This window comes from Schistocerca americana, chromosome X (genome assembly GCF_021461395.2).
Source record: "Schistocerca americana isolate TAMUIC-IGC-003095 chromosome X, iqSchAmer2.1, whole genome shotgun sequence".
NCBI classification, from domain to species: domain Eukaryota; kingdom Metazoa; phylum Arthropoda; class Insecta; order Orthoptera; family Acrididae; genus Schistocerca; species Schistocerca americana.
In genome coordinates, this window is record NC_060130.1 from 152366249 (window position 1) to 152385800 (window position 19552).

General features: G+C 39.4%; 1 protein-coding gene and 1 pseudogene across 1 annotated transcript in view; both read left to right on the forward strand.

Annotated features, from left to right (window-relative positions):
* The window catches only part of LOC124555464 (PH-interacting protein), a 262681-nt gene that overhangs the window by 225534 nt on the left and 17595 nt on the right, over nucleotides 1-19552 (forward strand). Inside the window, exons 21-25 of the mRNA XM_047129386.1 lie at nucleotides 3348-3521; nucleotides 3761-4008; nucleotides 4086-4237; nucleotides 5977-6222; nucleotides 18134-18314. Of these exons, the coding sequence (XP_046985342.1) occupies nucleotides 3348-3521; nucleotides 3761-4008; nucleotides 4086-4237; nucleotides 5977-6222; nucleotides 18134-18314 (1001 nt within the window). The remainder of the gene's footprint in view (nucleotides 1-3347; nucleotides 3522-3760; nucleotides 4009-4085; nucleotides 4238-5976; nucleotides 6223-18133; nucleotides 18315-19552) is intronic.
* Nucleotides 12796-12913, forward strand: LOC124557350 (annotated as a pseudogene).

Consider the following 19552-nt stretch of genomic DNA (forward strand, 5'->3'; position numbering starts at 1 on the left):
ATATTCTCCATGCATTTGACAGACACAAACTCTTCCATCAGACTGCCACTGTATACATTGTGATTCATCACTTTAAATCACTAATTTCCAGTCATCCACTGTCAAATGGCGTTACATTCTACACCACTGCAAGTGTTACATAGCACTGACTACAGAAATTTATGGCTTATGAGAAACTGTTGACCATCGTACCTCATTGTTTTTAACTCCTTATTCACAGTCATTGTGTTAGACAGACTGCTGGTACCATTTTGTTACTCACTAGTGAGTTCTTCGATTGATTTCCTGTGATTATTTACAACCATCCTCAGCAATGCTTTATACAGTCTGTACATCATTACATGACATCTACCTGGTCTGAGTTTATCTATGGTTGTTCCATCAAGTTTCTCCTTCACAGTCATGCCACCAACAGTCAAACTGGGCACCTCTAGAAGGGTTGGAATGTCCATGGTGGATTTGTTACTCAGGTGACATCCAATGACTAGTCCATTATTGCAGTTACCGAGTGCTCCTGACCGACCCATTCTGCTGTTAATGCTTCTCTACTGACAACACAGTTCTCCCCATCTCGTTTGATACTGGTCTCTCATGACATCGAGTGGCCACTTCTGCATTGCATAGGAGTGTCCAGATACTTCTGATTAGATAGTGTACTTCTCTGGAGTGTGATTTACAAACAGTGTAACCTTAGCCCATAATTCCACCAGGTTGATTATATTGGGACTAAATGATGTCCATTCATTGTCTTCGGTAGAATGCTGACAACTGCTTACCTATTTTCTCTAGCATAAATTCTCTCCTAGCCTTCTTAGTGGATTTGTGAACTCTAGTAGCCATCATCACTATTATATCCTCTTAATCACTAATCCTTGTCTCTATACTGACACTGTTGATAAGGTCAGGCCTGTTTGTAGTACTTCACAAGATTATTTGTCCATACCACCTGCAATGAATTCATAGGTATCCTAGTCTATATTCTGTAGGTTAAAGTCACTTCCAACTCGTATTTCATGATTGGGGTACTTCTGCCATACTGAATCTAGACTTCCTTGGAAAGGTTTGACAACTGTTACTGTGGAATCAGGTGGCCGCTAATAACATCCAACGGTCAACTTGAGTTTACCTAGGTTGGTTACTCGCATTCAGGTGACTTTGCAGTCAGACTAAATTTTGACCTTGATACATATAGTATTTTTGTCAGCTGCAGTGAACACTAACAATGGCATCTAATCTGCCTCTTTGATATACATTGCATGCCTCGTTAAATATTTCAGAGCTTCCTGCATTGGGTTGCATCCAGCTCTTGGTTCCGAGTATAATTTGAGTGCAGACAAGTTTCCTGGAGAAAAGTGAATTTTTGAACTTTGTTACAAATGCTTCAGCAATATTCTCTTAAAAATTTGTCAGTGGAAGTGTCTTTACTTTGTACATGATCTGATTTCACTCTCTGTGTGTCAACTGCTGAGTGTTCATCAGAGCAATTCAAACAATCACGTAGCATAAATGACACTCGTGTTCACTTCCCAAGTACTCTGCTGCCTGAGTAGCTGGTTCCTATGTGTATTGCTCTCATAATCTATGAAGGGGAGTCCTACAATTATCCACAACATAACACAGGTCCAGAAATCTGCTGCCAAGGTAATGTCTTGCAGGACAATCCCTTTGAAAAGGGTGCATTCGATTTCCTGCCTCATCCTTTCATAATCTGAGCTTGTGCTCTTTCTCTAATGACCTCTTTGTCAATAGGATGTTCAGCTCTAATCTTCTTTTCTTCCTTCCATCCTTCTACTTGGATAGCCAGATGGGGGACTACTTTATCTATGGAATATTTTGCCTAAGAGATGCCACGGTCATTAAACCATGCAGTAAAGCTTCATTTCATCACAAAATATGGTACCTATATCTTTCAACCATTTGCAAGGCCAGCATCTTACAAGGTCAGATCAGTCAGTCATCTAGACCATTCCCCATGCAGCAACTGAAGAGGCTGCTACTCTCCCTCAGGAACAATATGTTAGTCTAGCCTCTCTGCACATACTGTATGGCTTATGTACCATTGAGACATGCAAGCCACTCCACTGTGGTGAGGTCCACAATTTGAAGGGGGAGGGTGGTGGGTCTTGAGTTAGTGATGTTCACATCCCTATGGGACTCTTCTAGTTAGGATTTACAATCAGTAATGCTTCCCCCCAAATTATGTAAACTTGATGCTAGATTGATTCCTCTGAGAAAGCCATGGGCAATTCATTCCCTCTTCTTTCCCCAAATGAATTATTTTCCATCCTTACTATTGTTGAGCTTGGAAAATTCAACCTTTCCTTCCTTACTGAGGTCTAATTGAACACCAGTGTCATCATGAAGGTATGGGGAGAGGCAGTGACATGTTTTTGCAACAAGGCCTGGAGTTCAATTGTTACCTTTTTCATCTGGAGTACTACAATCTTAGAGCAGACAAATCATGGCATACCAAAGTTGCTGGAGCAGTCCTTTGACATTAAGCAGAGAATAATGTGAAGGCTGTTGCTATTATCTGACCTCCTGGGATACTAAAAGTTCAGAAGGGATTTGGTACTTAGGTAGCCCAAACAACTGCCTGATGTTTCATTTCAGGGTCATATTGAGATATCCATATCTTTCACCTATAATTCTTTCTTATAAAGAGCAAATGCTTCATCAAAACATGCTCAATTTCTCTACATCACTCAACCTTTACTTCCTCGTGTCTGTCAGTGATGTGTTGGATGCATTCACAGACAACAGATTTTCTTTGCACAAAGATGTTTGCTCATAGTTCCTGGAATTTTTGGTGACTGAAAACCCTGTATTTTCTATCTCACTACATATTTTTCATAAACCACTCCTAATTTCCTGCCCCTTGAAAATGCAGTTGCTGGATCCCCTATGTCATCACCTTCCGTGAGTGATACTCTACCTCTCAACAAATTTATATCACTCAACTGCTGCCTGTAAATTCCCCATGTAATTTGTGATGGCATTCCTGTTGGTTTACCATATACTTAAAAACACAATAAATCATTGCAATAAAATAATTCCAAGATATTGTGAAGGTACAAAAAGAAAGTTCAACTGTGATTTCCACACTACATGATGTTGCCTGATCAAATTAGCTCTGAGTATTTTAGAGATTAGATTTCACTTATATGAAAGTAAGGGTAAAATTATTGTATTTCCTCCCATTTTGAAAATGTAGAAAAATACGTTTGTTGCATTACACTGAAATTATTTGTTATTTTAAGTTCGTAAGTAGCGGTGTGTCTGGTATGCTTTAATAATTACTAGTAATTTGATTTTCCCCCTTTTTTAATTGGGTTTTTGTTTATTAGGTGATCGTTTCCGTTGCATGATTGATGACAGTTGGTGGATGGGTGTCATAGAATCACAGAGTCCACTGGAACAAGAATTTCCTGATTCACATTTTATGTGCTACAAAGTAAGATGGGACAATGGAGAATATGAACACATGAGCCCTTGGGATCTGGAGCCAATTAATGAAGATCGTAAGCAAACTGTCTCAGCATTAACATAATTTTTGTTCACATTCTTATTTAAATTTAAAAGTTGAAAATTGTACCTTGTTGTTTTCTGGATTTTTGACTTGTGTATTGCTTTGACGTAACTCGTTTAGTGAGCCTCACTACCAGATAATTTTATGTAATTTGTGTTGCTTTGTTCCAAACTTTTTAATAAAATCTCTATAGTCATAGCGTCATTCATTTGCTGTATCTCTCTCTTATAGGTCTCCCACGAATCACTGGTGGAGCTGTACCTGTATTACCACAGGAAATTCAAGCAACACTTTATCAGCCTCAGCCTGAAGAATGGCCTATGGGTGACAGGGATGCTGCATGTAGACGTATCCTTGCTGGTCTAGATCAAGTAATGAGTCTCTCTATTGCAGAACCCTTCATTGCCCCAGTGGATCTCAACCAGTATCCCTCATATGCATATGTTGTGGAATATCCAATTGACTTATCAACGATCAAGGTAAGCAGTTAATAGCTTCACATGTACGAGTTAGAACAGGAAATGATTTTTATTACTATGTATCTTTCTTTTTCCAGGGAAGATTTGAAAATCGGTTTTATCGTCGCGTTACATCGGCGCAGTTTGATGTTAGGTATATAGCTACAAATGCTGAAAAGTTTAATGAGCCAGGAAGTCAGATAGTTAAAAAAGCTCGTATTGTTACTGATTTGTGTCTGAGAGTTATCAAGTAAGTATGAAAATAATCTGTCATAATTTAATCCACAAACTTGTGTTTGAGTATGCTCTGGGAACCAGTAGTGACCGTGCTGCTTTTACACTATTTATGGAATCCTATTAAATTCACAAACTCCACATATAGACCAGTATGTCTGTGTCTAGGCAATTCAGGACAGCCTCTCAATCCCTATCTTGATTAATCAGCTTCATCCTCTGTCAGTTGTTATCACCATTTATTCAAAATATGCTGCATTTATTGTTCAATTGAGATACGTGAAACTGAATGAAATGGTATTGTAAGAGAATCGAGATTGTATTAAGTTCCTTTCATCAACTGAAAATATTATTTATTTGTCATGAACACACGTAAAAGTCTGCAATGTAGATAAAAACTAATGTTTAATCTTTGTGGTGCAGTACACCATAATTATTTAGCTGATTTAAAGAAAAAAGTATCAGTAACCATTACTCACCGTCCATCAGTTTCTGTCAAATCTTGTGTAAATAGTGTAAAGTGGGATCCCTGAACTGGCAGCTAAGTGTCCTTTTTCCTGTGTTAATTCTTCTCTTGTGCATCATGTTGCATTCAACTCAACCCTTTGGCTGGACATTGTGCTATGCCCATGGACTGAGCAAACCCCACTGCACAACAGCTACACAGATTGGTGGCCAGTCCTACAGTCAATTCCACATTGTATTATGGATGTTCTTGCCACTCTATTTTACTTTTTGATGAAAAATGTTAATGTGAATTGTCCTTCGAAGTATGTTATAAATTAGCCATTAAGTTCTCTAAACAGTGGGAAATAATATATTGAAGAGCGAATATGATGGATGATTAATGCTGTTTAACTGAATTTTTGCCACATTCTAGTTACACAGTGCAATAGTGATATCAAATTGTTAATAGACTCAATTGAGCAAAGGCTTGATATAGAAAAATTGAGTTGGCTAGTGGCAAAACATTCAGTGAAAAAGTGAAAATTAGTCTGTAAGAGGTAAAAATTGAACAGTTCCAGAAATATCGATATAATTATGCACATATCTCCAGTGTCAAATTTAGATATTCCTGATTTTCCTTTATTGCTCAAAGATAATGCCAGGATGCTACTTTTGAAAAGGATGTTGCTGATTTCTTTCCCTACCCTTCTTGACCTGATCTTATGCTCTGCCTCTAATAATTCATAGTTGATGGGATCTGAAACACTAATCTTTCCTTCCATTTTTTGCTATTTGGCTTATGTTTGATTCATGAGGATAACCTATGTTTCCCCAATCAGATCATGTTGGGGAAAACATTTTTGTCTTCCAGTTCAGAAACAACACTCAGAACTTATTCGGGAAGGGAGAAAGATAAACTTTACTGACAATAGACATTTCAAGTTGTCATGCCATCAATAAAATTAAGTTTGCCAAGCATAAGGATGTTCAATATTGTTATTTCTTTTCAATTTGTATGATTTAGATTTTTGAAATTAGTGGCATTTGAACAACAGTATCATCACAATTTGTGTCCATAAAGTAACAGGTCTAGAGTAAGTTCTCTGAAACTTAAAAATAACAAACTTCAAGAATATAGGAGCTAAAATTTAAAGGAAACAAAATTCGCTAGTGTGTTTAGTACATAACACCTGTATTCATTATAGGAACTAACAACAGAAATTATTTAAAAAGATTTGGTGTATTATGCATTCATATAAGTGAAGCAGTGCACTTCCATTGATTTTAAATGTCTTGATTTTTTACCAGAGATCGAAACTTCATCAATGTACCAGCACTTTATCATCAACTGCTGGATGCATATCAATCATCAGATTCTGAATATGAGGTGGATCTGAATGAACCAGGTCCAAGTAATGGCCGCAGAAGGTCAAATCGCTTAACATTAAAAAGAAATTTGGCTATGTTAAGAAGCAGTAAACAGAAAGATTGGCAGGGAGAGTGTCGTCAGCTGCTTGAAATGTTGTGGCAGTGTGGGGACTCGGCGCCTTTCAGGTGAGTTTTGGATCTAAGTAAGATAAATTTGATTTGGGTTCAATTTTTAACTGTGCCACAATTTTATTTTGTAATGTTGACATGATTTAAAATAATTTAACTGCTAGAAATCGTCCACAGAAGAAGCGGATGTGGAAACTGTGACTAGTGTATGATCATGAAATTAAGTGTTTAGTCAGATGACCCTAGAAATGATAATGGGTTAATTTTAGTGTAGTAGTGTGTGTTCAATTTATTCAGCTGACAATATCTTCTCAGGTTATCAGCCTAATCATGGTGCCATCTCCTCACAATGTTTCAATGAGTTTCTCAAAGTGCAGGTGTCGCTAACCTATATGTAGAATGCTTAGAGGGAACAGCTTTCAAAACTGCACACCTGAAACCAATTGCATTCTATAGAAATGTGCAAGACATTTGTCGTTTGGCCACATGGTGAAGAAAACCTGCAAGAATTCCTGTGTCATCTTAACTGCATACATGAAAATGTCAGGTTCACCATGGGGGTGGAAGCAAATGGATGCCTCAGTCTACAGGAAGAAGAAGCACATGGACCTGTACATAAATGCCAATAGCTGCCACTATCCAGTGCAATCCAGATCTGTACTCACCACTGATGTACACAGAGTGAGAAACATATATGACAGGGAAAGTCCACTTGCAGAATTACAGCATTAGCGTGAAAACCTTCACAAGAATGACTATACGGAGACACAAATAAGATGTGCTCTTCAGCTGAACAAGAAGAAAAAAGAAAACAATCCAGGAGAAGAAACCAAGTGCTTGGCATTCCTTCTGTACACAGAGCTGCCCACAACCAAAATTGCCTGGATAATGGAGAAGCACAACATAAAATCTTTGCCCCCTCAATGGTTAAAATCAACAAAATGCTTGTATTACTCAAAGACCAAGTAGGACTTGCAGATTCATGGTGTCTACGGTTTGAGTTTTGAGTGTGGCACGCAATACATTGGCCAGATGCAGTGATACATCTTGCAGGACTGTTCAGAACATGAGGAGTATTCACTTCAGTTAAACCAAGTCTGCAATGGCAGAGCAAAGAATCAATAAAGGACATATGTTTTAAAGTAGGAGGAATAGCAGTATCAGTTGTAGATTTTTAATTGGGTTATTGCAGATCGATTTATGACTGATGCTGCAATTCCTCCTATCCTGGATCTCATTAATAGTCATGGAGCTCGCTGTTCCTGACTAAAACAAACCTGAAGGATATGTGTTTGTTTTTTAACAGACAAAGGTGCTGTGCCATGCCAGTGGTTTCTGGATTTCAGTCATAAAAGAGACAGTGGAAATATGAGTGCATGATTATCTTGTCAATCAGGACATCACTTTACAACTAAGCTCGACATGGGATGTGGTGTAAGCAAAATTACATCAGGAATACACTAATGTGAAAGCAACAGAGGCATTGAGGGGAATAGACAGAAAGCTTGAGCACTCGACATCCGGACCTCCCACTGCCTTGCTGGGAGGCCGTACCATCACTGACTGTGACATCTTTTTCGGAGGCACACAAATGCACACCTGTTATGCCCTTGGCAGAGGAGTCTGTGGGCCAGAAGCTATAAAAAATGAAGTGGATGAACCTAACACTTCGCCTGAAGATATAGTGTAGGAGACTCATTGAAATGTTGCAACAAGACAGCACCATCTGATAACTCGAAGATTTCATTGATGAAATTTGCTAAGAAAACCCACGTTTCCTGTGTTAATCTGTGCATGCTTTTTCGGAGGCACACAAATGCACACCTGTTATGCCCTTGGCAGAGGAGTCTGTGGGCCAGAAGCTATAAAAAATGAAGTGGATGAACCTAACACTTCGCCTGAAGATATAGTGTAGGAGACTCATTGAAATGTTGCAACAAGACAGCACCATCTGATAACTCGAAGATTTCATTGATGAAATTTGCTAAGAAAACCCACGTTTCCTGTGTTAATCTGTGCATGGTTTAAATTCAGGCATTTCAGATGTTTTGGATTTCAATGTATGATTAATGTTAGGTCTAGCAACTGTTTCTCCTGAAGCACATTGTCATTCATGTAATTGTGTACTGTGTGTACAAATTGAATGTTTCATACCAACTAAACAAATTGGTAACTGTCTTCCAGGTTGTGCAGAATTTTCATTGTATTCAAACATTGTGATGTTTCTCCTCCTCCTCCTCCTCCTCCTAACATAGTCGCTATGTAGCTATCAATTTCCCTCAAGAGGTAAATGTGTGTTCAACTTATCAAGCCTTAAATACTTCATGAAGCGATATTGAATGAAAGTTTACTTTGGTCACCATACCACATCCACTTCTTTCCTCTATGAAGCCACATTCACTTGTTAAATTAGCACAGCCAGCCTCGCTATTACCCATACAATAGGGTTAAGTTCCTCTACAAGTATTTTCAGTGCTGATATCACTCTGACCATCTCAACAAATTGGCATATTCATACAGTGAATCAGATTTTTCTGTCTGTATTCATGTACTGTTTATCAGTTCATGTAACGACCTAAACTTTCTTCAGTTCCTTATGTAACAAAATGGATAAAATTTTGAAGATAAATTGGTAGAAAATCACTCTACCAAGGGTAAGTTTGCAGAATAATTTTATTGCTCATGTTGTCTATTTCAGATATCCTATGCGTAATACTGCATTTATTCCAATCAGAAACATGTAAAGTTGATCTATAATTTTTGCTCAGTATCTTCCTAATTATCTCGTGGAAGAGAACTTGAAATTGTGGTTACATTTGGGAATTGGGACACACCTCTTAGGCCTAACTCTCGCTTGTTGCTCTACACTTACTGCTTCAGTATGAAGATATCCTTAGACATCTCTCCCATTAATAACACAGTTCACTCAGACTTACTCTGGTACACTTAACACTCAACCAGGCTTTCACTTCATACCCCACAACACATCCTGCCTCATGATTTACCTGATACGAGAGCTCCACAAGTTACTCAGGACCACTCTTCACCAAGCTGAATGTAAGATTCACAAAATTCCTTATGACCTGTTTCTATCATACTTATTCTGAGCCCAGTGCATGATTGTCCTTTTATAGTGTGATCACTCACTATCAATTTTCACCTCCAATCTCCACTCAATGTTCCAGTTAAATTGTTCATATGACAACAATCTCTAGAATCTCTAGAATATAATGTCATTTTGAGGTAACCGGAAACCACTGTAATGTGTCTTAAAATACCAAAGTTTCCATCAACATTGTCGAAACTCCTGAAGCTTAAGAATGTCACTTACATGCAAGGCCGAGCAAGGTAGTACAGTCGTGTGACACTGGACTCACATTATGGAGGATGGTGATCCAAATTCCCATCAGGCCATCGAGAGTTAAGTTTTCCATGATTTTTCTAAATTGCTTGAGGCAAGTGCCAGGCTCATTCCATTTAAAGGGAATATGCAATTTCCTTCCCTGATCACAGTCTGTACTCAGTCTCTGATGACCTCATTATTGGCAGGATGTTAAACACTGATCTTCCTTCCTTTATTCACATGAAGGGTAACGTGAGCAGACCTGTGACCACATCATCTCTGGTGAATGGCAGCTCATTGAGGCTTGAGTGCTTGTTTAGTCCTGTGTTTCAACTAAAGAAAATCTCATCATAGGTAGAGCCCTCGAACTACAAGTATTGAAGCTCCACTAGGATGGGAAATTTTAGTTGCTTATAACTTGAGCTCTATATTTACAAACTTTAGGTGCATTGTTTAACACAATGGACTTGCACTCAGGAGGACAATGGTCCAAATCTTGCATTGTTTAACACAATGGACTTGCACTCGGGAGGACAATGGTCCAAATCTCTGTCTGGCTATCTCGAATAGATTTTCTGTGATTTTCCTGACTCACTCCAGGCAAATTCTGCAAGGGTTCCTTTGAAAAGTGAACAGCCAATTTCCATCCTATCATTTCCTAATATGAGCTACTGCTCCATCTCTAATGTCTGCACTTGTGGTGGGTCATTAAACTTTAATCTTCATTCATTTTCCAAGCTTCTGGTAAGCCTACAGGCTCCGTATCGTATAAACAAAGTCTCAATCTTTTCTTTGCTTTTTCGTGTCCAGAAACCTTTTAGCCCAGTACTGGCCCACTTATTATTGAGGTTGCATCAGTAGGGACAGTTTGGACAGGCCAGGAGGCGTTCTTTTTCTTAAACAGCACTACAATCACACTTGTTGTCATTCATGTTACCATGACCCCACTTTTTCATGTTTGTTTCACTGGGGCCATCCCTGTTCTTATGTGGTTCAGAGTCCACCAATGTTTCCCAATTTGTTGTGAAGCTGCCAGGCACTACCTGTGCTGGTGGATAGTCAGGTATGGATTCTTCAGTGGCCATGTTTAAGAACCTTTTATGTGGTCTAAGTCACCCAGGCTTACACTAGGTGCCAAGGAGAGTATGTCGATCGTCAATGGTTTGTCTGAGCCACTCTCTGAATTTGTGAGATGTTCTTCAGGAGCTGGGACTCGCGAGACCAGCAGCTCTGTAAACTTTGGTGTGTGTGTGTGGGCTTCATACACCCTATTGTTGTTCAATATGTTTCATTAAGGCTTGTGCTGACTTTCTTCACATAGGTTGATTTGACCCATCCTGGGCAGGCATAATCAGCTGTAGAGAAGCATAGTGCTTGTGTGGTGGTTCTCAGGAAAGTAGGTATTGCTCCCCATTTTCTGTTTACAAGTTTCTGCACAATATTATTTCTGGAGGCCGCCTACTGATGGATCTTTGCACAGTGTTTTCTATATATCTGAGAGCTATCCAATGTCACACCCAGATAGGCTGGATTAACTGTGTGTTCCAATGTAGTATTATTCCAGGAAACATTGAGCTTTTACTTTGCTTGCCGAGGGGCTGTTTTACATGGATGTGACTGAAGCTTCCACCTCTGATCGTTAATATTTCAATGCCATTATTTGTGGTTTTATTGACATAGGTCAAGATCATGTCCAGTCTAGTGAATACGGCACTGCCATATTTGGAGCTGTGGTGCTTCCAGAGCTAGTCACATTCCTTATATTTCAGCTTTTTTTCCTTCTCCACCTCTGTGAGTTTCTTGAATGCATAATATGACCCATTTATCTGTTTGGCAGTGTTGACAAGATGTCTCACTTGTTTCTTGTAATTCCCTCAATGTTTCGGCCTGCAGTTGTCAGAGTTGGCTCTGAGAGGTGCCTATTTTGGTTCTGCTTAATCTTCAAGACGAATCCAGTGGTGGAAAGATTGGTCATTATCTTGTGGACACTGGCATTCTGACCTATTGTCTGATTTCCCGCTTTGAGAATGCTCTCTTGACGGCTCCTTCCTTTTTCTCCCAACTGGTTTCGACATTTACATCAACTTCAGATAGCATGCCGTTGTGTAGCCCGTGATCTTTCTGGATATTTCATGTTCTGCAATCTTTTGCAGATTGATCAGCAACATCACATTCAGCTTATGGAAGATTATAGATGATGATGTCCTCAGTCGAATCCTGAACTACCAGAAGGCAGGGCATATGAAGATGACTTAACTGTCAGAATTGATTGTAGCTGTTAAGTTTTTTGCAATTATGATGGCAAATATAGTTTATTGACATAAGTCATAAACTGCACAGGTGTTTGCCTCATGGTGGTTGTAGGGGGTAATGAGGAAAGATGGTGTGTGGGGTATGGTCATCCTCACCTGAGGAACAAAGTGTTTTAATTCAATTTATGTAGGTGAAAGGAGTGAGTCAAAGTGAAAGATACATGTAAATGTCCAGTCATACAAGGAAAGTTGCATTGACCAGAGCAACATCTCCAGGAAGTATGTATATTTCATTATGGGGGTGTATCTTCTGGATGACTAGTAAGTGCAACAACTATACTAAATGATAAGAGAAACTTTGAGGTTTCAGGAATAATCCCAGGTTTATCCTCGGAACATTTACAGGGAAATTACATTGTTATACAGTACAATGCATGGTTAACTATCTCTTGGGTGCCAAAGAACCTGACATACAGCCACAAGGGCCAGAGGATGGGGGCATGCTGTGATTTACAGTAGCCCGCCATGACTTCTTGCAGTGGGTAGTGATTGATGATGAATCCAAAGTACATCATTGCATGTCTTAATCAAAGCAGGTTCCATGTTCTCTTATCCACTATGGAAAAAACTCGGTCCCATGAGCCACAAAAAAGGTTCTCTTGATCATGTTGTGTGACATGTAATGTATTCTACAAGTGAAATTTTGTCCAAATAGACGACATTTAATATAAAAGCATAACATAGCCCCATTTTGTGACTTACATCCAAGTTAAATTGTGCAATTTGACTTAGAGGGGCTCCAGCACCTACTATAAAGTCTTCACTCTGCAAAAACAGATTTACACGTTATGGCCCACTGGAGAGGTGACACTTTCACTCTGAAACCAAAACACATTGGTTGTGCACAAATAGCAGTACACCCAAATGGCAAGAAGTGTGTGAAAAGGGAATTTTCAAACTTACGCTCTATAGAGAAACTGGGTACAGACATCAAAAAATAGCTGAGATATTTGTCATTGTAAATATAAGGAGTATGGCAATGGCCTTGCCGCAGTGAATACACCAGTTCCCATCCGATCACTGAAGTTAAACGCTGTCGGGCATGGCCGGCACTTGGATGGGTGACCGTTCGGGCCGCCATGCACTGTTTCCATTTTTCGGGGTGCACTCAGACTCTTGATGCCAACTGAGGAGCTACTCAACCGAATAGTAGTGGCTCCGGTCACAGAAAACCATCATAATGACTGGGAGAGCGGTGTGCTGACCACAAGCCCCTCCTATCCGCATCCTCAGCTGAGGATGATACAGCGGTCGGATGGTCCCGATGGGCCACTTGTGGCCTGAAGACAGAGTGCTTTATATACAGGGTTATTACAAATGATTGAAGCGATTTCACAGCTCTACAATAACTTTATTATTTGAGATATTTTCACAATGCTTTGCACACACATACAAAAACTCAAAAAGTTTTTTAGGCATTCACAAATGTTCAATATGTGCCCCTTTAGTGATTCGGCAGACATCAAGCCGATAATCAAGTTCCTCCCACACTCGGTGCAGCATGTCCCCATCAATGAGTTCGAAAGCATCATTGATGCGAGCTCGCAGTTCTGGCACGTTTCTTGGTAGAGGAGGTTTAAACACTGAATCTTTCACATAACCCCACAGAAAGAAATCGCATGGGGTTAAGTCGGGAGAGCGTGGTGGAGGCCATGACGAATTGCTGATCATGATCTCCACCGTGATTGATCCATCGGTTTTCCAATCTCCTGTTTAAGAAATGCCGAACATCATGCTGGAAGTGCGGTGGAGCACCATCCTGTTGAAAGATGAAGTCGGCGCTGTCGGTCTCCAGTTGTGGCATGAGCCAATTCTCCAGCATGTCCAGATACACGTGTCCTGTAACTTTTTTTCGCAGAAGAAAAAGGGGCCGTAAACTTTAAACCGTGAGATTGCACAAAACACGTTAACTTTTGGTGAATTTGCTGCACGAATGCATGAGGATTCTCTACCGCCCAGATTTGCGCATTGTGTCTGTTCACTTCACCATTAAGAAAAAATGTTGCTTCATCACTGAAAACAAGTTTCACACTGAACGCATCCTCTTCCATGAACTGTTGCAACCACGCCGAAAATTCAAAGTGTTTGACTTTGTCATCGGGTGTGAGGGCCTGTAGCAATTGTAAATGGTAAGGCTTCTGCTTTAGTCGGCTTTGGTACGTTTAGCTCCCTGATTGCTTTATTCGTCGACTTCTGCGGGCTATGCGTGAAACTTGCCCGCACGCATTCAACCGTTTCTTCGCTCACTGCAGGCCGACCCGTTGATTTCCCCTTACAGAGGCATCCAGAAGCTTTAAACTGCACATACCATTGCCGAATGGAGTTAGCAGTTGGTCGATCTTTGTTGAACTTCATCCTGAAGTGTCGTTGCACTGTTATGACTGACTGATGTGAGTGCATTTCAAGCACGGCGTTAGCTTTATCGGCTACTGTCGCCATTTTGTCTCACTGCGGTCTCGAGCGCTCTGGTGGCAGAAACCTGAAGTGCGGCTTCAGCCGAACAAAACTTTATGAGTTTTTCTGCATATCTGTAGTGTGTCGTGACCATATGTCAATGAATGGAGCTACAGTGAATTTATGAAGTCGCTTCAATCATTTGTAATAGCCCTGTATAAGGAGTGTTGAGATGAAAAAGTATGGAACATTGTAACAACCAATGGGATAACATAGTGAGACATTTAGGGGATGAAGCATGCATCACCACCTCCCCCAAAAAATCCAAAGCCATGCCCTAAGCAGGATCACCATCTTTATTTGACATCAAGAGGTCTGACAGTCATCAAATTCCTCAAGCATGAACAAACATTAACACTGACATGCGTTATGAGACACTCTGTAGCCTATGCAAGTCTGTCAAGAGCAAACGGCCTGCTCCACAATAATGTGTGTCCACCCGTCTTCAAGGTCACACAAAATATAATGGCGAATTTCAACTGGGAGCAGCTTGAGCATTTACCCTACAGCCTGGACATGTCATCCTGTGACTTCCACACATGTCACAGCCACAGTAATTCTGGAAACAGGGAATCTTTTGGCTTGTGAAACAGTGGGATAGTTTTGCTCTGACCTCTGGTGATTACTTTTGAATAAAGACTTCAACTTCAATTATACTCACACAAGAACTACTGTAGGGATTTTGATACATTGTTCACTAATAGATAGACTGATTCATGAGGAAGGTGTGCGTAGTTAATTTATTACAGCTATAGCAGACAAGTCATCCTGCCTCAGATACTATCCATACAAAGCTGAGGCAGGTTGCGGATGTAATGTAAAATTGCTAGTTGAATAAAATCATAGTTGTCATAAAAAATACAAATCCTTAACCTCAGTAAAAAAATTACTTATTACTATTGTTTGCCACAATGTTCACATTTCCCACTTCAAGCTTTATTGAACTGCAAGTCATTGTCTTGTTTCAATTTTTGATTTTAGTTCCCACTAATTGAAATAACAATTTTTAAGAAAGAAACACAATATTGACTGCCTGCATGGACAAAGAACTACACTGTGCTGTTGTTTGCCCACCTCACCCCTCCACACTGCAATCACACTCAGCGGATGAACAAACACCCCACTTTTTCTCCAGTCAGTTGACAATTGATGGTTTGTGAGATATCACAGTTACTGATAGTCTGCATTGAGCAGTTATATGTGAAACTGATGCATCGTATATATGGATCATGATAACTCCATCAGCATCAGCTAAGGCCTAAATGTGGCACATTGAAGCACCAAAACTGCTAACTACACAATAAGTAAGATTATAAGGAGGGCTATAGGCATTTCATTTTCTTAAAATAGTGAATGGCTGTGTTCCCCCAGAGTGATTATTAGATATATTGGACTGTAGTTATGCAGTATTTCAGTTCTGTCGGAAATCTCATCTAGCATTCTTGGGACTTCTTTGTTTTTTGATGGAATGCAGTAATCTCAGCTTTATTTATAGAAGTAATCACTCAATTTCGTCAGAGCTCTTGTCAGCATATTCTCATAGTGTGTAAGATCTTGACTGTGGAATTCCAATGCTAGGTGTCTGCATACTGGATTTTCATAGAGTCTGCGTCTGGCATGCCATGGACATACAGGTTAAACTGATTGGGGGCCAGAAGTGATCCCTCAAGTAGGCCATTATTTAAGAGTCCTCCATCTGCTAGCTTGTCCATTCAGGAATACCTGAAAGTTCCTGTCAGAGAACATGCTATACATTGGAAACACCAATGTTGGGAGGATTTCAATAAACTTCGACATCGTTGATTCCCTCCACATAATGTCTTAAATTGCTGTAAGATCCATAACAACTGCCACCAATCTGAGACCTCAATGAAATCCAGCTTCTATTAGAGTTATCAATGTTAACACCTGGTCACAAGAGCTCTGATGTTTTCTAAAGCCACCTTGTTTAATGGGAATGAGTTGATCATTGACCTCTTGAAAACAACTCAGAATAAGCCTCTCCATTATCTTACACGCCGTGCCGAGTAGTGACACCAGTCAGTAGTAAGAATCATTGCTTCTGCTTTTGCATGGCTTCAGGATCACAATTATCTTAGCCTGTTTGAAAAGCTTTGGTAATTTTCCAATTCTCATAAGCCCATTAAAAAATTTAATGAGCCAATTTTTTTTTAAGTTCACTGGGTTTAATAAACTAGATATACACCATCAGAGACAACAGCTTTATTTACCTTAAGCATATTCAAGGCTACATGAAGTTCCTGGATGCAAAATTCGTGTGAATAGTCTGGATGTGGTTTTATATGGGACTTCTTTATGTACAGTGTGTTTTTCATGGTTTGTGTGTGTGCCTTGTTTATTGTAGTTTTCATAATCTTCATTAGTGTAGATGCAACAGAATTGACATTCACATGTGTGACTGTGCTTGACAACTTTGGACCTATGTCATGTTTTCTTATGAGATTCCAAGATTTCTGATTAGAATATATTAAGTCCAGTCCTACTGTTGTTTTATGCCATTTGTCTCTTCTGTTCTAATTGTGGGCTCTCAAGAGGTCATCGACTGTTGTGTCATTTTGAGAATCTTTACATTTTGCATATAACTCATTAAGTCCTTGAGACCATCTGGGGATTTTCTACTTCCGAAACGAACGGTGAATGTATTTCCTGGCATTAACTTTAATTGCACACAAAACTTGTTGATAATTGAATGGAATCCGGGGAATCCACTGAACTGTATTATGAAAACCTTCCTGAGATGGTTCCCAATTCACAAGTGAGAATTACATCGAGGCTGAGGGACAGGGGTGTGCAATGGAATTTTAGTATCATAATTAATTATGGTTGGCCTATTCTGGCTGTGTTACCTTTCATTGTGCCATATTGTTGTTTCCAGATTTAGAAATGATGCACAAATCAGGAGAATAATGCTTTAGCCATCTACCAGATGGGAACGTATCTGTATCTTTAGCATTGTATACAAGCTGGAGAGTATACATATCCATCCATCCATTCATTTATAATACTTCCATCATTGTCTTCTTTCTGGTCTCCCCAAACATGACTATGGATGTTAAAATCACCAACATACACAACTGGGCGACTAAAGGATCTTAGAGGTTTGGCCAGCTGAGTTGCAGAGGTTTGTAAATATTTCCAGCAGTGGTGTGGCCAGTCTCTACAGTCAAAATAAAACATTTGCTGTCCTGTCTTGATAAGTTATTTTGCAATCATTAAGATGGAACCTGACATGTTGCAATGCCATATTGTTAATCATTTACGGCCCAATCAGAACATATTCATATATTCATCCCTTTCTGTAATTATTTGTATTGTCCTTCCTTTGGTGTGGGTCTCCTGTATTGCTGTAACGTCTACAGTATTCTGCAGCATCAGGCCTGAGAGATATTGACACTTAGCAGATAAAACCACTTCAGTGTCCAAGTGTGGACAGTTGTATGATGTCACTGTATATGAGGAAACACAAAAACTCATTGCAAGCTACAGATGTGATTGTAATTTGTGGCCTTTGGAATTTACATTTAAAATTACTTCACTTATCAGGCCGACACAGTTGAGATATAATTATTATAAAAGAGAGCAATTGTGTGTCACATATTTGTTACTAATATCACTATACTAAACGTACAAATACACATTTATATCAGACTCAGATTGTTAATTAAAAAAAATGACTTAGAAAAGCAACTACAGTATTCCATACTTAACAATTAGTTCTCTCATGAATGCAGGACTGTTCATGACAGTCTTTTAAACCAGGCAACTAACTTGCATTAGTTTGTTTCCTGCTGACAGGTTGTTTGCATTCGTTACTGATTTTATTGTTTTCTGTGTTTAGGGAACCTGTGGATGCTTTGGAGCATCCAGATTATTATCAAGTCATTGATACACCTATGGATCTAAGAACTGTGAAAGAGGATCTTTTGGGTGGAAACTACCAAAGTCCTCTTGAATTTGCCAAAGATGTGAGACTCATTTTCTCTAACTCCAAGAATTACAACACTAATAATAAATCAAGGGTAGGTATGAATTTCTACCAAATCATCAACTTGGTTTAGCAGAAACATGAACAATCATATATTCTCGTATATAGTACATGAATTTATTATTAATAGTTATGTTCTTCACACAGTTATAATATGTGCCTTGTATGTAATATAGAATGGAATCTGTGAATGGTCTGATGCAAAATAACTCACAATTATAATAAAGTTTCCCTCAATCCTAAGGCTTGCACAAACACTGTATTACTTTTATCACATGTGGTTCTATCGTAGACAAAGTGTGTTGATGTTGCCCTGATCTGTAATCTGCCCTGCTTTATCAGTTATTGGTGCACATACACTGTAATGTGAAGTTAACCGTATTCTCATACAAAGTTTATCATTTTGCCACGTGTTTATTTCAAAAATGAAGAAGAATTCCAAATAAATGTGCAAACTACTTCTGGAGGTAAGAAGAAGACAATAACAGGAAATGTGCAAAAGATGAGGGTAAAATTAGAGGGGGAGGCAGAAGGACTAAGCACCCCTCAGAGGTGTAATCAGGATTGAAAAATGGTGTGGGCTTGTAATTAGTGTATGATACTCAGGTTTAGAAAAAGAAACCGTATCAGTTTATTTACTCATAGGGTTTACCTGGCTAGGATTGCCAGTGGATGAGAGATAACAACTCCAGTGGTCCCAGACCCATCCCAAAGGAGAAGGGAAAATTCAGAGGTGAAGGAACTGTCTGCTGTAGGCTGCAGCTCAGAACATGAGCAAGAGATGTTTTTCAGCTGTGGTTTTGAGTGCCCTCAGTCTTAAAAGTCAGGTGATCTCGCGACGTGATTCGATCAGCGAGGCAGCTTTGCTGACGACATTGCGGCCTTTTCTGGTGTGAACAAATTGATTTTTGTTGCATCAGCTGCAAGGTGACAGACAAAATATGTGGACGCTTTGTAAAATTTAAATAATATAAATTACTTGCATTCAGGGTCTAGGGGCAACTTGTACATCTTGTTCTCCCTCCCTGACAGAATTCACCACAGATGAACTCTACAATGTCAGTGGGTTCATAAATCTAGGGGATAACAATGTCTCATTTTCATTTAGCAATGCAATATTTTAATTTCATTTGAAAATTCAAATCTTGGAATGTGACTATGATTGTTATGTGATCATGTGGCGATCACAGTTGTCGACACAGGGCTGCGATGCCAGTGGCGTTACAAAGGTAGCCAAAAATGTTTTCAGAGACAGTTTAAAAACGTTAAAAA